Below are 26,267 nucleotides of genomic sequence, written 5' to 3'. Positions count from 1 at the left end.
CTAGAGTAAGGTGAGCCTGGACCTCCTGGACGAGAAGTTGCTCGTGAGAGGAGTCCCTGAAGCGGGACAGGCAAGGGAGATGGGAGAGTGAGAAAGAGCAGAAGTGGATAAAATATCCCGCCTTTACCATGTGGAGTGTCCAATGTAATAAGGGACCACACATGGTAGAAGCGGGATAAACGATTCAGGAAAGGAGGATGAATAGCCAGGTTGTGGACTGGTAATCCATCCTCGTGCACACCTTCAAAAGGGGCGCTTAGGGCCTGGAGGAGGTTTGGGTTGCCCTGGCCCTACCCAGAGGGAGGGCGTGACAGCTTGCGACAACTATATCTGTTTCTCCTATGGGAGAAGTCCTGTCTGGGCCTAGGGGAGAAAGACCACTGCTGGGTGGTTTGCAGTTTAAAGGGCTTCCTTTAGGTGGCTGGAGAGTTCATGCCAAGGGACATAATAATGTTCTGGTAGTCCTTTCGGTTATGCAGTCTGGAATTCATTTGTTCAGCAAATAGATCCTTGCCAAAGGGAAGCTCCTGTATTGTCTACTGAACCTCTGGGGGAAGACCATAGGATTGTAGCCAGGCATTGCACCTCATTGGAATCCCAGACACCAGAGTACGCGCCGCCAAGTCCGCGGCATCCAGGGAGCCTTGGAGGGAAGTCCAGGCAACAGCTCTGTCCTCTTCAGCAATGGCCCCCAACTCTGCTCATGACTAAGAAGGGAGAAGCTCTTTAAATTTTAAGATAGAGGACCATGAGTTATAGTTGTAGCTGCTCAGGATCACAAGTTGATTAGCGATCCTGAGAGAGAGACCCACCATGGAATAAACTTTCCTTCCAAACAAATCAAGCCATTTAGCATCTCTTGATTTGGGTGTGAGGGCTTGCTGACCCAGCCTCTCCTTTTCATTCACCGCCTCCACCACAAGAGAGCATGGGGGAGAGTGAGTGAAGAGATACTCATCTCTCTTAGTGGGAACAAATTATTTACGCTCAGCCCCTTTGGCCGTAGGGGGAATGGAGGCAGGCATTTGCCAAATAGTTTTGACGTTGGACTGAATTGCCTATATAATGGATAAGGCTACCCTAGAGGGCCCCTCTGGTGCCAGGATGTCCACCATAGGGTCGTCCTCTTCGACCACTTCCTCCACCTGGAGGTTCATATTCAGGGCCACCCATTGGAGGAGTTCCTGCAGGGCCCTGTAGTCCATGGGTGGTGGTCCAGATGTGGAAGTGCCCACCACCACCATGTCAGGGGACGACGAGGAAGAAGTCACCAGCATGACTGGTTCTGTGGCAGCCTCTTGATCCTGAGGGACTGGGTTCTCATGACCACCGGGTGTAGCCTCCACAGGTGGATGTGGGACAGGGTCCAGGTTCTGTGGCGAGTCCTGTGGTGGGCGGCTGAGGGTTGCCTCTGGGAGGCAAGATCGTAAATGGGAAGGCAGAGGGATGCCAGGAGGGGCACCCAGGGCCTGATGGTACGCCCAAGGGGTCTAGAATTGCCACTAGTGCTCCCACTGGGGCGCTGAAGCGTTCTGCCTTAGGCTCTCTGGCCCTGATCTGGGTGCCTGAGACACCCTCGATGCCCTGCCTGATGTGAGGGAGGGCGATCTCGAGCAGGACGGCTAAGGGGGAGCAGCGTGAGACCACACCAGAGAGGCATCCTCCTCCGACAGACGGGATGTGTGCCATGAAGGGTAGTGGGATCTTGACGTTGATCGGTACCACGGTACAGGGTGCCACTGCAGGAAGCGATGGTGGGATGTGGAGCAGTGCCACAAAGTAGAGTGGTGCCACGATGTAGCACCCTGTTGAAGTGAGGAGCGGTGCTGGGACGTGGAGCAGTGCTGTGATGCCGCGATGCCGCAATCGAGGACGGTGTGGAAGTGGGGAGCGGTGCTGTGAGCAGGAGCAGTCCCGGGAGCAGGAGCGGTGCTGCGAGGTAGAGTGGTGCTATGGATGTAGAGCGGTACTTCTGCATAAAGCAGTGCCAGTCCATCGAACAATACCTTCAAGGAGCAGGCTGAGGCCGGTGCTGAGAGCAGTGCCGCGAGGTCACAGAGTGGGACCTGGACCTTGAGTGGGACCACAACCTATTCGCTGACAACCACCTCGAGGGGGAGCGGCTCCAAGCATTGGGGCTGCAAGACCAGTGCCACGAGTCGGATCGGTGCTGAAAGTCAGACCAGCATGGGGCATAGGTGCGACACCAAGACTCAGAGCGGCACGGAGATCCTGGTTGGGGGCAGATGAGCCGGACATGGCCAGCTTGCCTTTGGACAGTGCCATGCCTCGAGGTAGTTGAGGCCTTGTAGTCAGAGACTTGGGTGTCATCATCTCAATGAGCCCCCTATCGGCTTCAAAGGTATCCGGAGTGGAAGGCATCATGACCTCCCCAATATGCAGCCGCGGTGAGTCCAGGAGCGTGGGACTTCCTGGGGAGACAGGGGCCAGCAATGATTGTCCCCGGCCCGAGAGTCTGTCAGCCATAGGCCTGTTCCCTGCACCATCCCCTACCAGGAGTGTAGTGTCCATGGCAGGCTGCTGGGGGGACTTCCCCTTGGCCTGTTTCTTACGGGCAGCCGGTGAATGAGAGCAGTGCCAGGGAGAAAAGTTCTGCAGCCCGGGGGACCGGCAGCTCCTGGGTTGGCATGCCAAGTCCTTTCTCGGCAACGTGGAAGAGCGCTCTGCACTGAGGCACTCAGGGCCAGGTTCTGCTGCGGACGGAGGGCTGACTCTATAAGGAGTTGCTTTAGGCATACGTCCCTCTCCTTCCTGGTGCGAGGCTTGAAAGCCTTGCAGATCTTGCACTTGTCTGATTGATGGGCTTCTCTAGACACCGGAGGCAGGAGTCGTAGGGGTCACCCATGGGCATAGGCTTAGCAGAGGAACTACAGGGTTTGAAGCCCTGAGACGGCATGCCCTGAGGCCCTGGGGGGCGCGTGTTGGAGGGGAAGCCCCCCCAATCGCTAGAGATTACAATTAACAACTACGTAAGAACTATTAACTAACAATGGGTAAACTATATACAAAGATTAGCAGAAGAGCTAGGGATTAGTGGGACACTTGCAAGCAAGAGACCACTGTTCCAACAATCATCAATGGCGGTAAGAAGGAAATGAAGGGGGGGTCAGGCCGGCAGGGTGGTATATAGAGTGCCATACCGGTGCCACTCCAGGGGGCTCCACAGCCAGCCCGACGGGTAGCTGCTAGGGAAAAGTTTCCGACCACCGTGCATGCGGCGCGCACACACACCTAACTGGAATAGATATGAGCAAGCACTCAAAGAAGAATATAATTATTCCTCACTAAGAATCATGCTTTCAATTATCACATATCTGTTCTCATTTCAATTCTTGTTCATAGATATTAAAAGCATAATGAAAAGTATTACTACATATATTCATTTTTCATGTGCCATGCATAGAAGGACATAATAACTAGTTCAGTTATTGATACTATATTTGCATAATTATGTGTCATACTACAAATCTCATTACTATTTAGAGATCTCATTGTACTAAGCTTGTACCAATGTTTACTGTAGATTTTTGAAATTAGTTTAATGTTTATGGATAAATTTGTCTTCCTTCTAAAAAGACAAATGAAGAAATAATAATTCCAACTAGCGCCAAGTTTAGTAAACGCAGACGTGAAACCTTCTTCAAGGAGCTCTGCTTCGTCTCTCAATCGCAACCCTCATCACTTCCTCTGGCTAAGCTGGCTCAGTGTGAAGGTGGCTTATTCACCTTTCTGTAGCTGATACACCCCACAAGGTCATACCATCTTCTGAATAGTGCCTTTACATGCTCCTCTACTGGAGTGTGCTGGTGAATAGACTTTTGTCTGCAGTCTCATGAGCTACAAAGTGCATTTTCAGGAATAGTGGAGACAAAAATAGAAGATAATTCCACTATTAAAGGTGAGTCAAAATAATTTTCATTTGATTTTTGGAGAAATTGTACTAACATTATTTACAAATGGCCTCATCAAAATTACACTAACAAAACTGGGAAGCAAACATACATACTATCCTACAGGGGAAACGAACCAACTAATGAGGAGGGAGGGCCACCCAGCACGCAACATACTGCACTGCAGGAAGAGGAAATATTTAATCAAGGACCCCAGGAGAAATGCCAAATCTTAAAAAATTTGACATCAGCTTCAACATTCACACAGAGCGCATCAGACTTTGATTTTTAGGGACTTGTATAACAGACCCAATGCAGCTAACTACATAATACCAAATTTACCTGTCACAGGAAGAAAGACTGAGTCAATCCTACCAAGATTTGAAACAATGGTTCCAGGGAGTCCAGATATTCCAATCTATTCAGGGAATAGCAGGTGCCTTTCAGTCAGATATAAATTTTAATTTTTCTCTTTAGTCTTGTGTTCAGCAGAGCTTGAATAACGTTCAATTATTCATGAATAATTAGTCGATGTAATAATTGTCAAAGCATGCAAAGAATTATGCCCTACTATTAAACTACAGTATATATTATCCAAGACTGACATTAGTTCTGTCATTCAGATGGTGTACATCTCTCCTGGGACTGAAGGAAGTGGGGTCAAATATCACACCAGGACTTTGCTTTATATGCAAAGCAGACACTGCAGTACCAGAGGAGGTGTTTCTGTCAGATGAGTTGTCAAAACAAGGACTCTCCTTTCTGATTCTGGTGGCCATCAGTGGAAGTTAAAAAATGTGGGGGCGGGAGAGGGGGGACATTGATTTAATATATATATAAAATCAATCAAGTGACTGTGGACAGACAAAATTCCAGTAAAGCAACTTCCAATTTGAGCTATTGCTGAGCACATAATGGGGGTCACATTTGCCTATCCAGTCACTATACCATCTGTTTCTAACTCATTACTGCAAAGCATTTTGTAATACTTTGAGTCTGAAGGATGCTACATGAAACTAAACTCCATTCTACTCTTTCACAGTCAGCTCTGAAATTGGACAGCCCTGATCATCTAAAGTATGCCATCAGTATTAATTTATCTATGGAATCACCACCAAACTGATAACCTCCTGGCTCCATTTGCTGAGCACTCTTTCAGATCACCAACCATTCACTTATTTAATTACTCCATCTCAAAAGATCTGTATTAAGCTTGAAATTGTCATTAGTGAGAATATAATAATAATAGTTCTAAGATTTCACTTTTAGAGCAGCAACGTATCATCATAAAATCAGCAAAAGGTAGGAACTAAAGCAAACATGAATCTCCTGTAAGTTCTTTAGGTCTCAGTCCTGTAAATACTTATGGACATGTTTAACTTTACTCATAAGTAGTCCTATTGCCTTCAGTGGGATCACTCACATGAATCAAGTTAAGCTCAGGTGTAGGTGTTTGAGATGCTGGGCATTTTAGACTCTTACCTTGCATTTTATATATATATATATATATATAAAAAATGTATTAAAAATGTTGGTTGCAAAGTCAAACGCTCAAAAATCAGGAAAAAGTCCCATTTAACAAAGTTTACCCAGGCAACTTTAATTTCTGCCCCTTTCTGATATCCCATGACATGAATGAGGCAGGGGTCTTGTGAAAAGCATGTAACTGAAGACTATAAGATAATGCGTATGAACAAGGAGTCAGAACTATGGTTGCATGGGTTATCTTAAAATGGACATTTCCTAACTTACCAGTGCTAAACTCTGCAATCTAAATAGAACAGATAACAAATTTTTGTAGGTAATTTCTTAACCTCTTTCTTATTAAAAGCAGATTGGAACAGCTCCCCCATCAGGCATCATCAGGAGAGTCAGAACCTTGAATTTGCAGCACAGACTCCTACAGCTTGAGATGCAGGACTAATTGCATTCAATGGCAATGGGAGGAGACTGTCATCAAGGGAAGGGAGATGGACTGCCAGCACCATGTTCTGGGTCCAGGGAATTGCAGAGTCAGTCCTTCTTGGTCTCTCTTCCTGCATGCCACCCTCTGTTTGGGGGAGTTCCTGCACCATATGGTACCCCAAATATTGTTGAATTTCACTGCTGCAAAAGGACCCATAATAGTTACTGAAGTTATTTCCTCATATCATTATCAATTACTTTTGAGTATTATAACTTGGAAACTGAAATGGCCTCAGTCTTGCAAGGTCCTGAGCACCCTCAACTTCTAATGAGTTAATGGGAGTTGAAAGTACTCAGCACCTCATAGTGCTTAAGGCCCCAGTTCAGAAATCATTTATGAGTTCAATGGGACTGCTCGCAGGCACGAAATTAAGCAAGTGTGTCATAAATTTTTTTGCAGGATAAGGGCGTAAGCATTTTTAACTCAATATGGGGAAGGTGTAAATATTAGAGATGGTTGGGAAAAGCAAGATGTTTGAAATAGACAAAAAAAAGGCAACAAATTCCATGAAATTCCTCATGGAAAACATTTTTCATTTCTCAGCCAGCACTACTCAATAGATCTAAACAGTAGTTGACATAAGATTGCAAAACTGTATTCATGTAAAATTATACAAATATATTTCCACTGTCTGTTACTTAATATTAGATGTGAAGACTTTTTTAATGCTGATTCAGTTTATAAGTTAGGCACACTGGAATAATTGATTAAACAAAAGCAATCAGATTTGTGTTGATGTCTCCACACTTGATGTAGCGAAACAGTGATGTATGCAGCTGCTCTGCACTAGTCTTCTGTAGCCAAATAACCATATTATTAAAATATATCATTTATATGCAAACAAATGAGGTGAATGTCTTCTCCAGATGATAAACAGTGTACTTCATCTTGTAAAAATTAAGTGAGGCTACTGAGAAGAGGGGGAAAACTACTATGCTGTCCTAAATATTATTCCAGTCCATATTAATTTCATGGTAAAATCAAAGTTTAAAAAACCAAACTAGTAATGCAAAAAATGCAGAGCCTTATTGAGTACAATGACAGATATTCTATTAAAGTCAAATCTCCTCTAGACTCATTTGTTTCACATAAATTACATGTTCTTAGATCCATCTGTGAAAATTGGGAGGTTAATTATGATGGTACATTGCATGATTCCACAGCTAAATGCTGAAGTAGTTCTACCCAGTACCATATGTCTGTCTAAGGAAAATTTAGAAAGATTAATTAGGAGTTCAAGCCCAAGATTTGGGAAAGTAATACTCTGAACACAATTAGATTGTTACACTGTGTACTATGCAAATTGAAGTTTTAATTAATAGCTGAAACATCAGTCAGGGGGGGAAATAAATCTATGAAGCCTAAATTGTATGCATCAGACTTTCCTCACTGACACTGCTTACTAATGAAGGTCCTTTCAGAAACCATGGACTTGCTAGTCACAACAAAAGTCATTTTCACTTGTCACATTCATTTGATGTAGATATTACCTGTGGAGCATTTTAACCCTATTTGCTCTCCTTAACCATTTTTTAATTACCATCTATCCTGACACTAAAGAAAATGTTCTCACAAATAGGCCAGACCCAGGACACATGTTAAATAAACCAGCTGAAAAGTCAGTTTAACATTACAGTGACCTGAAGTGTTCTTACAGCCACTTAACCACCTCAGACACAGTTTCAAGATATTCCATTACAAAACAGCTCCTTTTATAATATTCTCTCTTACGGAGAGAGCAATGGGTTATTATGTGCCTGTTCCAAATCCCACTGAAGTTAATGAGAGTTTTTCCATTTACTTCAATGGGATTTGGATCATTCTCTAAAACTAGGCTTGGCAAAATCCAATTTTTATTTTTTTTCATAATTTCAACGGATAACATTTCTTTTAAGTAATTTTTTTTCTTTTGATCAATTTAAATTTTCACAGTGACTGGCTGTAAGAGGGAGATCAGACAATTATTTCTCGACAGCAGATACTGAGATTCAAAACAAACACAAATTGTCAAAATCCCATGTCAAAATATACAAAGTAAATATCCTTCAATCAAACTCTGAAATTCTTAAGCAGCATTTTTCTTATGTTGCCTATCTGTAAATATCAATAATCATAGATGGAATCACTTTTGTCGCTTTGTGCATGTAGGGTAAAATCAACATTTACCAACAAAAATTAAGTTCTTCCGAGCTTACCTAGCACATTAAATTAATTTTACTTACCACATATTCAAACACAAGTGTCAATGTCTCCTTGGTGTGAATGATGTCATGAAGCAGCACAATGTTAGCATGTTTCAGTCCTTTCAAAAGAGAAGCTGTAAAGCAAGATGTACACATTATAAAGAACATGTTACTTCCACAAGAAATAAATATTTTATAGTGAAGGATGAGCTCATTTCTTTTTAAAATGATTAGAATGGTAATCAGTCACTCTACAGATTTCATTCGCTGGCCGGCCATCAATGGCTTGGTCCTGAGAGGTGCTATAATGCCTTCAATTTCATGCTTCTGCATGTCTCAAGATTAGGGTTAGCCAGAATTTTGGGGCAAAACTTTCACTCAGAAATTACAGATTTGAATCAACCAAAATATTTCACAAATTTGTGTCAAATTCACTGAATTGTTTTGGTAAAAAAAAAAAAACTAAAAATAAATCTGGACAAAAACAAAATGGTTCACTTTAAAAAAGTGAAATGTTTGGTTTTTTCTAGTTTTTTTTTAAAAAGTTTTATATATATTTTATATATACACACACATATATACACACATACATATGAAAACAATTCAGGAAATTTGACACAAATTTGTGAAATTTCTTAGTTGACCCAAACCTGCATTTTTTAGGTTTAAATTTTTCAGTTTGAATGACTTTGTTTTGAAATTTATTTTTATTTTATTAACAAAAAATGTTCATAACAAAGCAAAATGTTTTGTTCAGCCCAAAGTGTTCTGTTTTGTTTTTACGTTTTGGTTTGCTGAAAAATTAGATTTCTTTTTGTCTCGGGTCTACCCAAAATGACCTTCCCTATCCCAGTTTTTCAGTACAGCCAGTGAAATGAAAAATCATTTATTCTTACAGCTCTAATGAGGATAACGCCATTCTTCTCTCAATGTTGTCTTCTCCATTTTGCCAATCAAATTCTGCTCTGAGGCAGAAATAACAGGAGTTTTATTTGAGTGGTCTCCACTGAGTGCATCAAACCATTACCTTCTAGCCTATCAAATGTGTATGTTGAATTTATAATCTAAAATCTTTTTGTATCTCACATAAGATTTATCTCGGATAAGATCTGAATATTTTTCAAAATGACATTTCCCTTTCATAGGCAACACACAAAAGGAGCTCTCTAACCAACGGCAATCATATATTCTGTACATAGCACTTCCCCCCATACACATTCAGATTTGCAGGAATTAACTATTTGTATTAGTCAGTGACAACAGAAAAATAAGTTAAGCAGTGTCTTCATATCTTTTTATAAATGTTATCAAATCATATTTCTTATTAACATCAGGGTTTTAGAATAGTGACAGAAATCTTTATCTATTGAAACTGCAGAAGATTCTCCCCCAAAAAATTTCTTCTGCACTGCAATGCATATTTAATGCTTGCTTCGCAATGAATAATTAACATGCATATTTAATGTTCCACAAAATATGCCATAGTTAAGCAATATGATATGACAAGCTATGTGTTGTTACCAATGTTAGCATGTCATTGGTGCCTCATCATGCATACATCTGAGAAGGATTAATACCAGTTATCATCATGGAGTATATTATACACAGAAATATATGGTATGTCTCGGTAGTCATTTACCGTGACTAATTTTTCCTCTTCCTCTCTTCCCTGTTGTTTTGGAAAATAATGAAGAACCAGATTGTGCCAACGTCATCTGCATGCGGGCATCCCTCTTTCCCATGCACAGAAGAGGCTCAGACACTTCCATGGAACAGAATAGAGTGTACTCTGAAGGGTTGGGACTCATCCAGGAGATCAGGAATGGACAGCCCTGCTTTAAGTGGTGGCAGGCACTCATTGTCTCCCAAACTGGTCCTCTAGGGATTACCCTGAAAACGTAACACAGCCCTGGGCAATAACTCCATTGCAATGTGCAACTGGCCCCCACTCCATTTAAGGATTCTTGTTTGGCAGTCCCGGCTAGCACCCCCCTACTGGAGCTATGCTGTGAGGAAGTGGAGGATGATGGGACAGGGACACACCAGCGATCTAGAGCCAGTGTTCCACATAGATGACTTTGGCCTCAGGTGACTTCTACAGGATTTGTGGAACTTGAAGGCTGGATCCCAGGCTCATTGGCCAAAGGTGAGGCAAACCCCTTCTCCTGAAAGAACAGTTGAGGTAATGCCACAAAGGATCTTGGCTGAGATTTCCTCCCCTTTAGTCCCCCGCTATTCCTGTAGCTTTTACTACTGCTTGATATCAGGAATGTTCAATCTCACAATTTCAGTACCAAAGGCCAAATTAAAGCTGATATTGGTGTGTGTCACAAGGTGGCTGGTCCCAGTAAATTAAGTAGGTCCAACACCCTTGTTCCACAACAGGTACTCCTATTTTGGCCAATTAAGAGGGCAGGGGCAGCACCTGGGTCTATAAAAGATGAAGGACAATCAGAGGGAAGGGGAGATCCAGTGAGAGAAGACAACTGATGAGTTAAGACTGCCAGAGTCAAGAGCCTGGAGGAACTCTCCAAGAAAACCTGCAGAAAGCTATCTGCAGACCATTCCTGGAAAGAGGATGGAATTATCAGGAAGCCAGTTGATGGGCTGGCCTGCTATCCTTCCAGTGCCACAGAGCCATGGCCAGAGAAGGCTGGTGAGGACTGAAGGCTGAGAGCAGCAGAGGGAGATGCCTGCTGGCTCTCAGAGCCAGAGCATGGTGAGGGACGCAGAGGCTGCACTACAGTTTATAACCAGAATGTGGTGAGGAGCACAGGTGCTCTACTTGATTCAGTTTCTGGATTATGGTTATGGGACTTGTTTGTGGGACTTTTGTAATAAATTAACCTTTCAAAAGGAAATTGAGGTAGGCACACCTCTCATGCCATAGCCTGTCAAAGGAGGGTGCTCTAGGCAGGGCCACCTTATGACAGTAAGCTAAGGATCACCTAAAGGAGATAAACACTTCAGGCAGTCACCTGATCAGTAAACAGCTGATAACACTAATATAGGAATATTATTTTTAAAACTCTAGCATTTCTTTATCCCTCCGGACATTAGCTAATTCTTAAACATTCATTATGCTTTTACTGGAGTATCACTAGAATATCTATAGTGCCTGGAGAGAGAAATTTTTGGCCATTGGGAGCCAAAACCAAATTGGAATTTTTCTCGGAGAGGAGTCCTGACTGACCCTGCTATCAAGAAACAAACACAGAGGTGGAATGTACCAAAAAGAGAGGAGCTGACATGGAGCTCAGAGGAGGTAAACAGGTAGTAAGAAACTCCATTAACCAGTTTATCTTTAGTAATGGCTATCATTCAACAAAGAACCAGGGTAAGTGGAACAGGCTATTTTGGAAAGAGTAAAGGAAGCAAGGAAGATTATAACACAATTTCAATAATTCTCTCAGTTTATAACCTTACGGAGGACTATAATTGTGTTCAAGTTCAACTAAATAAATACACACTTTTTTTTTAAGTAGAAAGAAGTGAACAGCAGACAGAACGTGATACTACATAAAGCCATCACCCCTTTTCAACTCACCATCCCACTCTCTCCCATACAGAGGGACGCATTAAAAATATCCTGACACAAGCTTAGTAGAGCTACATGCTGAAATAGTATTTATGACCTCTCTCAGTCTTCACTGTTCAGGCTACCTCCTCTAGATGGCTATTACTTCATTGTTAAAACCTCTAAACGGGTCATTAAAGCTTAAACAGTACATTGCAAGCAACACACCCTCAGGTTTTTGTACTGTCTCTCCTCCTACACATACCCCCTTACTCCTGCGTCTCATTTATCATCTGTAATAGCTAATTCTCTCCCTTATCTGACTGTTTTTTTATGGATCTTCAATATCTACCACAGGCCACAAGAATTACAAAATGGCCACTATGGGTTCTTTGCCTCCCCTATTAGTCCCACAGAAAGAAGTAAATAATAGAGCAGTTTAATATACATGGAAAGAAAAATCCTTCTGAATTGTCATTACATATGTAATGCTTTTATATTGTGGAAACCAAAAATCAGTTCTGCCATCAGTTACACTGATGTAAATCCAGGGTAACAGATGCAATCAATGGAGTTGCTCTGCATTCACATTAGTGTAACTGATGGAAGCAATATGGGAGCCAAATTCTGCCTATTGTTTCTGAAAACTATACCAAGAGACAACACAAAACATTTCTTGACCCATAGGCTAAACATGTGTGATTTAATAAGTGGATTGCATTTCCCCCTTCTTCTATCGCCCTCCAAAAAAAAAATCCTTGTTTTTTAAGTGGCATGCATAATCTAGAGAATGAAGACATTTAGAAACATCTCCTTTCAAAACAAATGGTCACAAATAACTGCTGTTGAAATCTCACAAGGTGTTTTGTGTAAGTTCTTGTTCAGAAGTGGATAGAATTGCAAAAACTCCACTGAATTCAAAGATGCGACCAAACAAGTAGCATCTAAAGGCAGGAAGACTAGAGAATGAAACAGCATAAGTCTGTGTGACAGACCCAAATTCAATTTTGAAGCTGCCAATACAGTTGCTGTGGGAGCTCAACAAGGAGTCAGGTGCTGCTGCTCCTGCTGTTACAGCTAGAACAAAATATTCTCCTACAGATTGTCAACCAAATCCAGTTATTATCACCTACCAGTGTTACATCAAACATGTTTTTTGGGAAAGAAGATTAAAATATTGTTGAGACAGCACTTCAAGAAACCACAACAGCAGCAGAGAATATACCAATATGTACAGTATACTTTGCATTTATTCTGAAAAACTAATGATGTAATATTACTTTGATACTTTTTATCCTCACATCAAATGTAAGGCAAACAGATGGCAGCATTTTAAATTCATTTCCCCAATGAGTCTTCAGCAGGCATGCTAGCACATGAGTCTTTTAAAAAATCAGTATTTGGGCTAAATATTACTACATTTGTTTGGATGCATAGGTGCTTGTTCTCTAATAAATGTTTTTATTTATTCTCAGACAGGATAAATTCCTAAAATTAAAAGACTCACTTGGGAGTCAGGCAGTGAGATAGAGCAGTAGTTAAAATTACCACAAACCACTACTTTCTGTAATCTACAATGAGTTCAATAATGCTCATGTGTGAGCCACTGGTACTAAGCACCACTCAGAAAAAGGGCTAAAGTCTCTACATTTGCACACTTACAGTACACAAACTAGAAATCTCTATGTTGGATTCGGGTTCCTTGTACATTTTATGCCTCTAATGCAAAATGGGTAATGGAGATCATGGGCAATCGTGTTTTGAGAGCTTTGACAAACAATTGTGTGTTTGTGTGTTACTTTATGCATATATCATACTACCTTAACTAAGATGGAAAGACATGTAAGCATTTAGTGAATGAAGCCTTAAGCCAAGGTAGCTTCATCTGAACTTCAAACTGTGTTTTTACCAATGATGGGCCAAAACCAAAAACTTTTCCCTGAAACTCCACCCCCACGCCAAACGCAGGTGGATTGAGTAGACTGGAAACCACAATGGGTTTGGTCTGGAAAACAAAAAACCCAAACAAGGTTCTTCAAAACCAACACACAACTTTGTTGACCCATAGATCATTTTAATTTCAAGGAGAAGTAGTAGTCGGGAAACTTCCTGCTAGGAAATGTTAGGGTTGGTCTGTTCAGAGACATTTCATCCTTGTGACTCTCTCTTCCAAGTTAAAGTGGCCCTCATCTTAAATCTTCTTGTAAAGAGTCAGAGAGGAGTAACAAGATAGTAGAAGGCCAGACTATCCTTTGAAAAATGCATTTGCTGGTGCTTCATTGGTGGGTACAATAAGTCATTTTGCTGAAGGAAAATAGAATCACATTAGATGTGATTAACCGCATGGTTATGTTTAGACTCAATCTGCTTAATGTTTTACCATGCACATTTCTGTGAAGTCCCTATGTGTTGAGGCCACTTGGTAATGCAGTGTATTCTTAAAACAGGCACTATGTATTATAGGAAAGAAAGAATAGAAGTCAGGAATCTTGGGTTTTACTCCTGGCTTTACCAGTGTTAGGCTATGACATGCCCAAGATCATAGTACATCTGTGCCTCAGTTTATCCATCTGTAACATTGGGATAATGTGTTGACAACATTACTCGGTTAATGTGTATAAAGCACTTATTACAAGAAAAATGGAAAATAGTTGATATGTTAACTGGAATGAGTTACATTCAGCCATTAGCTGGATTTTTATATAGCTGTGTTAATAATGTATGGTATTTACGGTCCTTTCAGATTGTCTGCAGGTACAGACTGAAAGTTAAAAAAAGAATAAAGTGTCATTCACGTATTAAAGAGTCAAAATGCAACAGGAAGATCTTACGTGGCAGCTCTGTCTAGTCATAACCAGTCAGAGCTTGTCTCCATATTCTACTTCAGCATTTAAGAAGCAGTCAGTGATGTAAAGTATAAATATTCCACTGCATACAGTAAACAACTGTCATTTCTTGTCATACTTTCACATGTCAGGTGTTTAGCACCTTTAGTACTTTTCAGTGCTCTGTGTGTGTTTATATTATAGGTGGGGCTGGTAGCACCATTTAAGATATTTCAAGCCTTACCATTATAAAACCCTGTTGTCAGTTGTTTAATAACTTTATCAAACTAACTGTTTTTGCTGAAGTTTTCCATGCTGGGTGTCTGCCTCCTGGTGGAATTTTTTTGGAAAAACTTCAGCCAAAACCATTCAGCAATTTCCAAGAATGATACTAGGGAAAAATACATTGTTTTGCCCATGTTACAAAATTCTGGTGACTTTTCCTTTGAATGCCATTAGGACCACCATGATTTGGAGCGGAAAGTCAAAATTTGGCCTTTGCGTCATGGTTGTACCTTTTGGCACCCCATGAGAATCTACCCAAAGTTGGCCAAGTTGAAAGCCTTTGAAAAATCGCAGTTTGTACATGCTCAGTAAAGAGTTCTTAGATTTTAGCATCTAAATTCCCCAAAGATTCCATCTGCAATGGACATGCTCCAGCACAGGGCAGAGCAGGGCTTTCCCCTGCAATTGCAACTCTGAGCAGCTGCCTGCTATGCCTCATCCAGACACCTGTCCTTCCTAGAAGGTCAGTGATCTCCATCCTGAGCCCAGGACTCATGGAGGAGGAAGCTGCCTGATTCAAATGCAGAAAAGACAAGAGCCAGATGTCAGGAGAGAGGGGTAACGTAGGGAGAAGGAGTTGCACAGATCAACTTAATTCTGTCATTTAAACTTCTGAGTCCTTAACTTTGCAACCTTACTAATGTTTTTTAATGTAGTTTTTGTGTAAGATATCTATACGTGTGTATACGTATGTGGGTAATGTATGTATTGTATACACACACACGGACAGAACAAAGTAAAGTAGTAATGAGGTTAAACACTTGTAGAAAAATCTGGCTCCACTGAAGTCAAAGGGAATTTTGTTATCAAATTCAGTGGGATCAGGATTTTGCCCCGATGTGTCAAACTGTGACAAGAGATCACTTAGCTTCTCTCTCTCTCTAATGGATTTCTTTTTGTAGATAAGTACATTTTGGTATTTGCTGTAGCTATCCAGGGCAGTCTTGGCAGGAAAGGAATGGGCACAACTGAGATTCACAATAACCCAGTTAACTACAAGCATATTTCACTGTCCTACTTACAAATTAACAATTATATCTAAAGATACATTTTCCTAAAAAAAAATTACTTTGTTATATTTCTTACTGAGGCATCTCCGCAAACAAAAGTACTGTATGAAAGGAACTGTGATATTATTTGTGTCAGCGTGTACTTCAGGCTGCAGGAAAAAAGGCTTGTGGCATACATTTTGCTATTTTTTCAGAAGGGAGTGAAACAGAAACCTTTCAAGGATCATGTCAATTTCATTTTTATGTGTGGGTGAGGTCCAATATGCCTTTTTGCTAACAGCTGAACAACAATGCTGCAACTAACGTGACATCATTTTGTCTCCTGTGGAATGATTTAGAGGTCAGAGAAAGGTAGTGGTGATGAAAAACAAACCAGAAAATAATTCCATCAATAATATTTACTAACATTAAAATTTTTGAAAAGTTATATTGTGAAAATTAGACAAATGTTTTAGTTTGCTATTGAAAGAAGTATAATATGAACTAGGAATATGAAAAGATCAGGATTTGTTGGTGTTCTAAATGAAATATAGTTACAGCATGAATAATATATTTACTAACAAATAGCTTTAAGATAGGTGGAGTTTTAAATAATCAGCAATTAACTTTCAAAGCACTAGAACCTTGGTGTAGAACATTTGCTACTGTCACTGGGGGAAAAAAAGGTAAGCCAGAAAATCTCAAGCTCCACAAACAATTTTTGTCCAGTTAATGAGGAGACATGCTTATATTTTTTTCCATCACCCAACTGTGCTAGGTGCTTCAAATCAAAACGGCAAGATCCCTTTCTCAAGGAACTTACAAACTAATTTCAGCCATGAGGCATAAGGCAAATAAGTAAGTAGGGAAGAGCTGTGGGAAGTCTAGCAGGGACATCAACAAGATTAAAAACTTACTCAGTGAAGGCTATTGCCCTTGGCATAAAGGCACATGGGAGGAAAGTTTTCCTTTTCTAGATTAGTTCAGTAAATAGAGAATGTAGTTAGCTATTGCCTGTACCCTACCAAATTCACGGCCATGAAAAACACATCACAAACCGAGAAATCTGGTCTCTCCCCACCCCCATGAAATCTGGTCTTTTGTGTGCTTTTAACCTATACTATACAGAATTCACGGGGGCGAGGGGGGGAGAACAGCGCTTCTCAAACTGGGGATCCTGACCTAAAAGGGAGATGTGGGGGGTCACAAGGTTACTTTAGGGGAATCGCAGCATTGCCACCCTTACTTCTGTGCTGACTTCAGAGCTGGACAGCCAGAGAGGAGCAGCTGTTGGCTGGGCGCCCAACTCCGAAGGCAGCACCCCACCAGCAGCTGTGCAGACGTAAGGGTGGCAATACCATTCCATGCCATCCTTACTTCTGTGCTGCTGCTTTCAGAGCTGGGCGGCTGGAGAGTGGTGACTGTTGGCTGGATGCCCATCTCTGACGGAAGTGCCCCACCAGAAGCAATGCAGAAGTAAGGGTGGCAATACCATACCATGCCACTCGTACTTCTGTGCTGCTGCCTTCAGAGCTGGGTGGCTGGAGAGTGGCAGCTGCTGACTGAGAGTCCAGCTCTGCAGACAACAGTGCAGAAGTACGGGTGGCAATACTATACCATGCCACTCTTACTTCTGCGCTGCTGCTGGCGGCGGCTCTGCCTTCAGAGCTGGAATGCCAGCCAGCAACTGCTACTCTCCAGCTCCCCAGCTCTAAAGGCAGCACTGCCACCAACAACAGTGCAGAAGTAAGGGTAGCAGTACCACAACCGTTCCTGCAATAACTGTGCAATCCCCCGCCCCACAACTCCTTTTTGGGCCAGGACCCCTACAGTTACAATGCCATGAAATTTCAGATTTAAATAGCTGGAATAATAAAATTTATGATTTTTAAAATCCAATGACCATAAAATTGACCAGAATGGACCATATATTTGGTAGGGCCCTATCTATCGTCTTGTACATGTCACTGTATTCTGGGAGCATTTGGCTGAGCAAAAAGAAATGGCCTTGTAGACCAGCTGGGTAAGCGTGTTCCAGGCGCAGGAAATAGCATGGAAGAAAGCACAGAGATGGCGGTGATACAAACAGAAAATTGGGCACTCTGATCATGCAATAAGAGATAAGGTCAGGTAAGTAGGCAGGGTGACAAATTTGCAGCCGATAAAAAATTATTTAAATTAGCCAACATTACAGAAGAGTGTAAGGAACTCCAAAGGGACCTAACCAAACTATGATGAATGGACAGCACCGCTGCAGGTGAAATGCAACATTGCAGGTGCGAGGTGATGCACATCGGAAGTGATCATTTCAGCTACTCATACTGAGTACAAAATTAACTGTATCTACTCAAGAAAGCCCCATTGGTCACTGTAGACAGCCTGATGTAAACATCTGCTCTATGTGCAACAACAATAAAAAAACAAACAAAACATTAGGCTATACAAGGAATGGGATAAGAAACAATATTGAAAATGCCATTATAAAACTGATTTAAAATTGTACTGAGTTCTGTTCTACCCCCACCCCCATGAAAAAAGAGGTTATAGCAGAAATCAGACGGGTTGGCTGAAGAGCGGAGGAGTGGTAGCACAAAGCTAGCTGCTAGTCACAGGGCAGAGAAGTGACTTACAGAAACAAGAACTGCATCACCAGCCAAGGAGACAGCTCTGAGGTCTCTCTCCCACAATTCTTGATATGTTTTATCAAGATATGTTCTAACTAGGAAAACAGAAATATTCCACTGCAAGGCAAAGTGTCTGTACATACCTTAACTTCTGCATCTTGTGATTTCAACATTTAAATGGTGCAGTCTGAATGCTGCATTAATTTAGGGTTGTTTGTGTTTAACACACGCTACAATTTAGTAATATATATTTGTGCTGCGAATAACCTCTAATTATGATCCACTGTAAAGCTTGACATGGTGTAGATTATCATGGTAAACCCTTGTGATACTGCACCATAAACTACTGCCACCTTTCTGCCAGTATTCTCCTCCTTCCTCACAAATCCTATTATCTCAATATATCACAAGTATTCCTTTAACATAAAAGGAAACCATTCCATCAGTAGTCAGGCTCATCTGTCATAACACCTGGGGGACAGACATGCCATCCAGCAGCCTTTTTGCTCACTCTGACACTTTGTGTGATCTCTGGGTCATGTCTGGGTCCTCATCCTGTCATTTATTTGTCATTAATCATAGTAGTTCACACCATCTATCATCAGCATTAGTAGAAATTACATGTAAGCGGAAAGAAGAGAAAAGACAACAGATATGAAACATGCAATATGCATTGTATATCACCTTTCACTAACACTGCAGAAACTTCTAACCAACAAAATATGCATTGCTACAAGATTTCAAAGTTCTATTTAAAGACTCAGACTCATAGACTCATAGGTCAGAAGGGACCAATATGACCATCTAGTCTGACCTCCTGCACAAGGCAGGCCACAGAACCCCACTCATCCACTTTTATAACAACCCCTAACCCAGGACTGAGTTATTGAAATCCTCAAAATTGGTTTGAAGACCTCAAGCTGCAGATAATCCACCAGCAAGCGACCCATGCCCCACGCTGCAGGGGAAGGCGAAAAACCTCCAGGGCCCTTAAGAATCCGCCCTGGAGGAGAATTCCTTCCTGACCCCAAATATGGCGATCAGCTAAACCTTGAGCATGTGGGCAAGACTCACCAGCCAGCACTCAAGAAGGAATTCTCTGCAGTAACTCAGTTCCCATCCCATCCAACATCTCCCCGCAGACCACTGAGCAGACTTATCTGGTGATAATCCAAGATCAATTGCCCAAATTAAACTATCCTATCATAACATCCCCTCCATATACTTATCAAGCTTAGTCTTAAAGCCAGAAAAGTCTTTTGCCCCCACTACTTCCCTCGGAAGGCTGTTCCAGAACTTCACTCTCCTAATGGTTAGAAACCTTCGTCTAATTTCAAGTCTAAACTTCCTTATATCCAGTTTGTACCCATTCGGCCTCGTGCCTACATTAGTACTAAACTTAAATAATTCCTCTCCCTCCCTAACGTTAACCCCCCCGATATATTTATATAGAGCAAGCATATCCCCCCACAGCCTTCTTTTGGCCAGGCTAAACAAGCCAAGCTCTTTGAGTCTCCTTTCATAAGGCAGGTTTTCCATTCCTCGGATCATCCTAGTAGCCCGTCTCTGGACCTGTTCCAGTTTGAATTCATCCTTCTTGAACATGGGACACCAGAACTGCACACAATATTCTAGATGGGGTCTCACCAGCGCATTATATAACGGTACTAACACCTCTTTATCCTTGCTGGAAATACCTCGCCTGATGGATCCTAAAATCGCATTTGCTTTTTTAACAGACGACAATAAAGCGTTATAAGATCACGTCACTGCCTAGATGACCATGTGCATGTTTAAGCCTTGTGGGCGATTTGGTTTAATTTTACAGTTTGCTTCTAAAAAAATTTCCAGCAATTTTCCCCCAAGCAAAGAGATGGCAAAACAATGTTTACGCTTATTTTAAAAGCAGCTGGCCCTCTGAGGAAGATAAGGAGATACTAGAATAGGAAAAATAAGCTGAAGGAATGTCTCCGCTTCACGGTGTTAACACCCCCAGCTGACAATAACAAGGCAGTAAGAAAGTTAAGTGAGGCTTAGAAGAGATTTAGTTCATGTAAGCTAGTAATTTCTATCTCCTACTTAGGGTGACCAGATGTCCTGATTTTATAGGGACAGTCCCAATTTTTGGATCTTTTTCTTATATAGGCTCCTATTACCCCCCACACCCTGTCCAGATTTTTCACACTTGCTGTCTGGTCACCCTACTCCTACTCCAACATGTAAAAAAACTCTCAACATCTTCAACTAATTTTCTTCATACTGAATTCTGTGTCTAGTCCCATGTTCCCAACCAAAATATTAACATACCTTCACATTAAAAATCAATTTGAACCATAACACAATTAAAACAAATCCAGACAACATGCAAAAATATGTCAAATGGATCTGCCCGCATATCCCAGTAACACCTGATATCTTTTTTTAAATAAAATGATTACATGCCATATATAATAACCAAGGCCTCATCTGCTGCATGCAGCTATTTAAAATCTTTTCCCCTTCAAACAAACTTTATTCTGCCCTTGCAGTGATGCCATTCAACAATCATTCCATTACAATGACATTTTAGGGTTTGTGATCCCAGATTAGATAAAATATATTTTTACAGATTCATTATTATGAGGACCTCGTTAGTCTAGGCATTGCACGATTACATAGTGAGAAAGTCCCTGCACCAAAGAATTTGCAATCAAATTACGCAAATGGAGAGAGGGTCAGAGGCACAAAGAGAAGGCGGCCCAGACCCTCAAAGGTATTCAGGTGCCTAAAGTCCACCATTTAGGCACCACTGATATTTTCAAAGTTGATGCTCAGCTTTGCCTATCCCCTGAGTTTCTACCAGTCCACATTCACAAAGCAGCCTAAGTAGAGTTGCCAGGAGTCTGGTTTTTGATTGGAACACCTGGTTGAAAAGGGACCCTGGCAGCTCTGGTCAGCACCACCGACTGGGCCGTTAAAAGTCCAGTTGACAACATAACAGGGCTAAGGCGGCCTCCCTGCCTGCTGAGGCTCCCAGAAGCAGTGGCATGTCTCCTCTCCAGCTCCTATGTGTAGGCACAACCAGGGGGCTCCACACACTGATCCCACCCATCCGAGGCTCTGCAGCTCCCATTGGCCAGGAACCACGGCCAATGGGAGCTGCGGGGACAGCACCTGCGGACAGGGTAGCATGCGGAGCTGCCTGGCCGTGGCTCCATGTAGGAGCCGGGGGTGGGGGGGGTGCATGCTGCTGCTTCCAGGAGCTGCTTGAGGTAAGCGCTACTGGGAGCATGTACCCCTTACGACCTCCTGTTCCCCAACCCCTTATCCCAGCCCTGATCCCCCTCCCACCCTCCAAACCCCTCGGTCCCAGCCCAGAGCACTGTCCTGCACCACAAAACTCTCATCCCCAGCTCAGAGTCTGCATCCCCAGTCAGAGCCCTCATGCCCCCCGACACCTTAACCCCCTGCCCCAGTCCAGAGCCCCGTCCCACACCCTGCATTTCTGGCCCCACTCTGGAACCCACACCCTCTGGCCAGACCCCTTGCCCCCTCCCACACTCCAACCCCCTGCCTCATCCCTGCGTCTCCTCCCATACTCTGAAGCCCTCAGCTCCACCCCCGAGCCCAGAGCCCCCTCTTGCACCTTAAATCCCTCATCCCTGGTCCCACCCCAGAGCCCGCATCTCCAGCCAGAACCCTCACCCTAACCCACTGCCCCAGCCCAGTAAAAAATGAGCGAGTGAGTGAGGGTGGGTAGAGCGAGCAACAGAGGGAGGGGGGAATGAAGTGAGCAGGGATGGGGCTTTGGAGAAGGGGTGGGGCAGGGGGCAGACAGGGATGTTCGATTTTGTGCGAGTAGGAAGTTGGCAAGCCTAGGCCTAAGCTCTGATGCTGCTGCACAGCTACTAAGCAGCTTGGAGACCTTGCTGAAGTCCCAGGGGCTTGAAGTGCAATTCAAACTGGGACGGGGGGGTGGGGGGGGGAGGGTTCTTTCTTTCGCCAATGGGGCCCAATCCTGTATCTGAGCATGCTTAAGTCCTGATATCTGCCAGACCCCATGACAGGAGGACACTGATAGTTGGGGATGTGGCAGGGTGACAGCACAGTACCTGCCCAAAAGACAGCCAGGCGCAGAGGGAAAAGTAGAATGAATGTGAGAAAGGTATTGACCAGGAGACATTTCAGCTAGTGCATAGGCTACCTAGGCACCCAAGCCAGGTAAGCCGCTTAACTCCAGGAGAGGGTTTGCAGCTGAGCATCCTGAGAGGAGGAAGGTTCCTATCTATCACTTGCAGGGCAGGCACATCAGGTCAGCTGCTTGGATGACTGAGTCTCTTATCTTCCAGTCCCTCTCCCCATCCCTCAGCATTTCACTATTGGCTACTTTAGGCAGCTCCTGTTCAGCTTTCTGGCTTCTGAGCATCCCTTTCTTAGGTGCCTGTTTCCATGCATTGTATAGGGAGCTTGGGTGCCTGGCATGGGCTGAGGACTCCACTAGATGGAAGGTTGCTGAGAGGTTAGGTGTTGCAATGCTGAGGATCTGGGCTGAAGTGACTTCCTCAAGGCCATGCAATAACTCAGTGGCAAAGCTGAGAATAGAAGAGAGATCTCCTATCCACTAGACCACACAACATTAGATTTGTTTTCCTTATGGCATCACTAAGAGACAGTGTTAAGGCATCACAGGATGCCTTAATGATGCATTTCCTTAATATGTTTAGGATTTTTAAATCGTAACTCTGAATTTCATGAGTAATGATTGTTTCTGGATAATTACAACAGCTTGGTAAAATTCTGTTATCCTTAATTTGCTGATATGAACTCTCAACACTAATTCTATCTTAGCACTCTTTTCTTTATCTAGAATAGGAAAAAGGCTTTACTTCAAAATCTGGTAATTCAACCATGATGTTAAAACTTCTAATTATACAATTTTGATATAATTACATATATCAAGAAGTATAACCACAGAGTAATCACAGTATAACTACTGTGTAATTAATGACCAATATTCTAAAACTACAATAAGTAATTCAAGTATTAAGTTAAGCTGCAAGTAGTGGCAATTACAAGTATGAAGAATTAGAACTGTACTATAGCTCTGATTACTATACCCGTATTATGAATTGCAACACATCTATTATTCATGTAATAAATTTATAATTACACACAAAAACTAAGTTAAAAGAATATTACTGACGTAGCAAAGTCAAGCACTCAAAAGTTAGGCAATGCCAGAATTAAGGTTGCCTGTGCAACCTTTATTTGGCATCCTTGTACATATGCATTATGATTAGAGCTGGGTGAAATTTTCTGTGCACAATTTTTTTTTGTAGAAAAATGGTGATTTAGGTTAACCAAAACAATTTGTGGATGTGGGTCAAATCTGCTGAATTGCTTCAGTCAAAAAAACAAAAAAAAACCAGAAAATCTGAAATGTTCCTTTTAGATTTTTTTTAAATGAAACATTTTGATTTTTTTTGATTAGGCATGCCTTTATTTTGAATTTTACTATAATTTTATAATAAAAGATTTAAAATTCTTGAAATGAAACATTGTTTCAGGTTGAACAAAATGTTTCACGCAACCTGAAACTAAACAATTTTTTTCAACTGAACAATAACAACAACAAATCCATTATGAACTCAACTCTAATTACCATAGTCTTTAAATTACATGATCACATACTATTTTCCCCATGGGACTCTGTCTCATTCACGGTCAGCTCCAGGCACCAACTTATCAAGCAAGTGCTTGGGGCGGCAACTCCAGAGTGGGGCGGCACTTTCAGGTATTCCGCGGCAATTCGGCGGAGAGTCCCTCACTCCCACTCGGAGCAAAGGACCTCCCGCTGAATTACAGCGGATCGCGATCGTGGCTTTTTTCTTTTTTTTTGGCTGATTGGGGTGGCAAAACCCCTGGAGCCAGCCCTGGTCTCATTCAATGTAATTTTCACTCACCTTATTCTCACAAATGGGTGAACTGTTTTAGCTGAAATTTTCCAAGATGATCCATTTGGTGCAGACACCCAGCATAGATAATTTCAGCTTGAACAGTTAAAGCTTTGCAAAGTTATAAGTAATTGAAAAAGTAATCTAATAATGGGAAATATTGGGAACTGTCCCATGTATGTTGAACACACAAAACTGCATTTGAAGTCAATGAGAACTATTGATAATCTGCAAATATGCCTCCCACCTGCCTCAACAAGTGGGGAAACTTGATGGGGCTGGTTGTGAAGAGGGACAATCCCAGCAGTGAGGGAGGGGACAGTCAGTGAGGGATACCAGATAGTTCCTCCCCACTGGAAACATCTAGCACCCATTGGCCAGCTGGGGGGAGGGAGGGAAGGGTACTGATTGGCCAGTATGCCACAGTTCACAGGATTTAGCCTGGAGTAAGGGCCATGAGGAGCCTTTTTTGGCTCCACTCCAGCAGCTCCACCCAAGCCACCATGAACTAGGAATGGGAACCCGACCTGACAGATGCAGTGGGTCTCCTCTAAGCAATCGCCCATTTGGGCGTCAGGAAGGAATTTTTTCTAGCATAGATCAATTGTCAGAGAACCAGGGAGTTTGGTTTTTTTTAACCTTCCTTGCGGCACCTTCAAGCCGCAGTGGGTAAAATAGGGATGCACTTAGGATCTATTTGATGTACTTGGGGTGAGCTGTTAATTCATCGCAACTTGTGGCCAGTGTCCAGTGTGGTTAAAAGGATAAAAGGAACAGTTCTCACAGGTAAAAAACCTGGGATTTGGTGAGACTTTCTGGGCTGAGGTCCCTGAATTTCTGCACCTTCTGGGTATGCCTACACCGCAATAAAACACCTGCAGCAGGCCCATGGCAGCTGAGTCAGTCTCGCAGGACTCAGGCTGTGGTGCTATAAAACTGCAGACATTTAGGATTTGGCTGGAGTCTGGGCTCTGGGACTCTGTGAGAGGGGAGGGTGCTAAGACTCAGAGAGCCGAATCCTAGGGGCTAGATTGAGGAGAGCCTACCCTGAGTTACAAGTTATATGGTAAGGAGCACTGGAATCAATTAAATGCCTGGTATAGGAGAGCATGGGCAGGTAGAACGCCTCTCCTGCGCTAAAGTTTAGTAAAAGCTGGGGCCTGCTGCTTAATTCCATGCACGTCTATCCTCATTTTGCTGCTGTGTCCACATCAATCGAAAATCAATCTCAATGGGTTGAGATGAAACGTTTTTGAAGAGTTTTTTCAATTTAAACTTTTCGGTTTCATCAAGATTTCCCAACCAGTTCTAGTAAGCAGGCATTATTGCTAAAGGAGCATATGGATTCAGCATTAACACATCCATTGATTAGGCTGACTAGGGAGGAAGCACTAGTTTCAGCAGTTGGGGGTTCAGAAGACAGCAAGTGAGTGGGATAGAAGCAACAGTGTGTCGGAAGAACAGGGAATGAGGGAGGAGGCGGCACACATGAGATCTGGAGGAGAAAGGGACCTGGAAACAGGAAGAAAGGCTTCAAGGAGGTGGGACATTTGGGAGAAGGGAGACTGCAGCACACCTAGATCAATATACTACTTTAGAATTTCAGCTTTCTATTTCAAAGACATGGGAGAATGAAAGATTACCAGGTTTGTTTCATATAGATGAATCAATGAGATCCCAGTAAAAATTTCACAGAAGAGTTTTTCCTCTGCACTTATAAAAATCAAGCCGAGGAAGAATTCAAACAGGCTGTCAACTCTTAGATGAAGCACCTTGGAACCAGGACTGTCTCTTATTACATGTATATACAGTGCCTAGCACAATGGGATCCCGATCGTGATTGGGTCTTTTGGATCCCTTGATGTAGTTTTCACAAGTGTGGGTATAATACATCATCTGTTTGATTAAAAATATTCAGTGGATTTATTTAAGGCGGCTTTTGACAGACTTGTGACATGAGGGATTTTTTTAAATGTTAACAAGCAGATAGCACTGTTGTACTTTACTGATTTTTAAATGGACTGTGTTTTAAAT

At 42.4% G+C, this 26,267-nt stretch overlaps 1 protein-coding gene across 8 annotated transcripts in view; it reads right to left on the bottom strand.

Annotated features, from left to right (window-relative positions):
• Positions 1–26,267, bottom strand: part of CDK14 (cyclin dependent kinase 14) — a 538,670-nt gene that overhangs the window by 280,855 nt on the left and 231,548 nt on the right. For all 8 annotated transcript variants that reach the window (XM_050939609.1, XM_050939614.1, XM_050939613.1 and 5 more), the window contains one exon: positions 8,100–8,194. In XM_050939609.1, coding sequence (XP_050795566.1) covers positions 8,100–8,194 — 95 coding nt within the window. The remainder of the gene's footprint in view (positions 1–8,099; positions 8,195–26,267) is intronic.

Source organism: Gopherus flavomarginatus, chromosome 2, assembly GCF_025201925.1.
Source record: "Gopherus flavomarginatus isolate rGopFla2 chromosome 2, rGopFla2.mat.asm, whole genome shotgun sequence".
NCBI classification, from domain to species: domain Eukaryota; kingdom Metazoa; phylum Chordata; order Testudines; family Testudinidae; genus Gopherus; species Gopherus flavomarginatus.
This window is presented reverse-complemented; position numbering and strand designations above follow the sequence as displayed.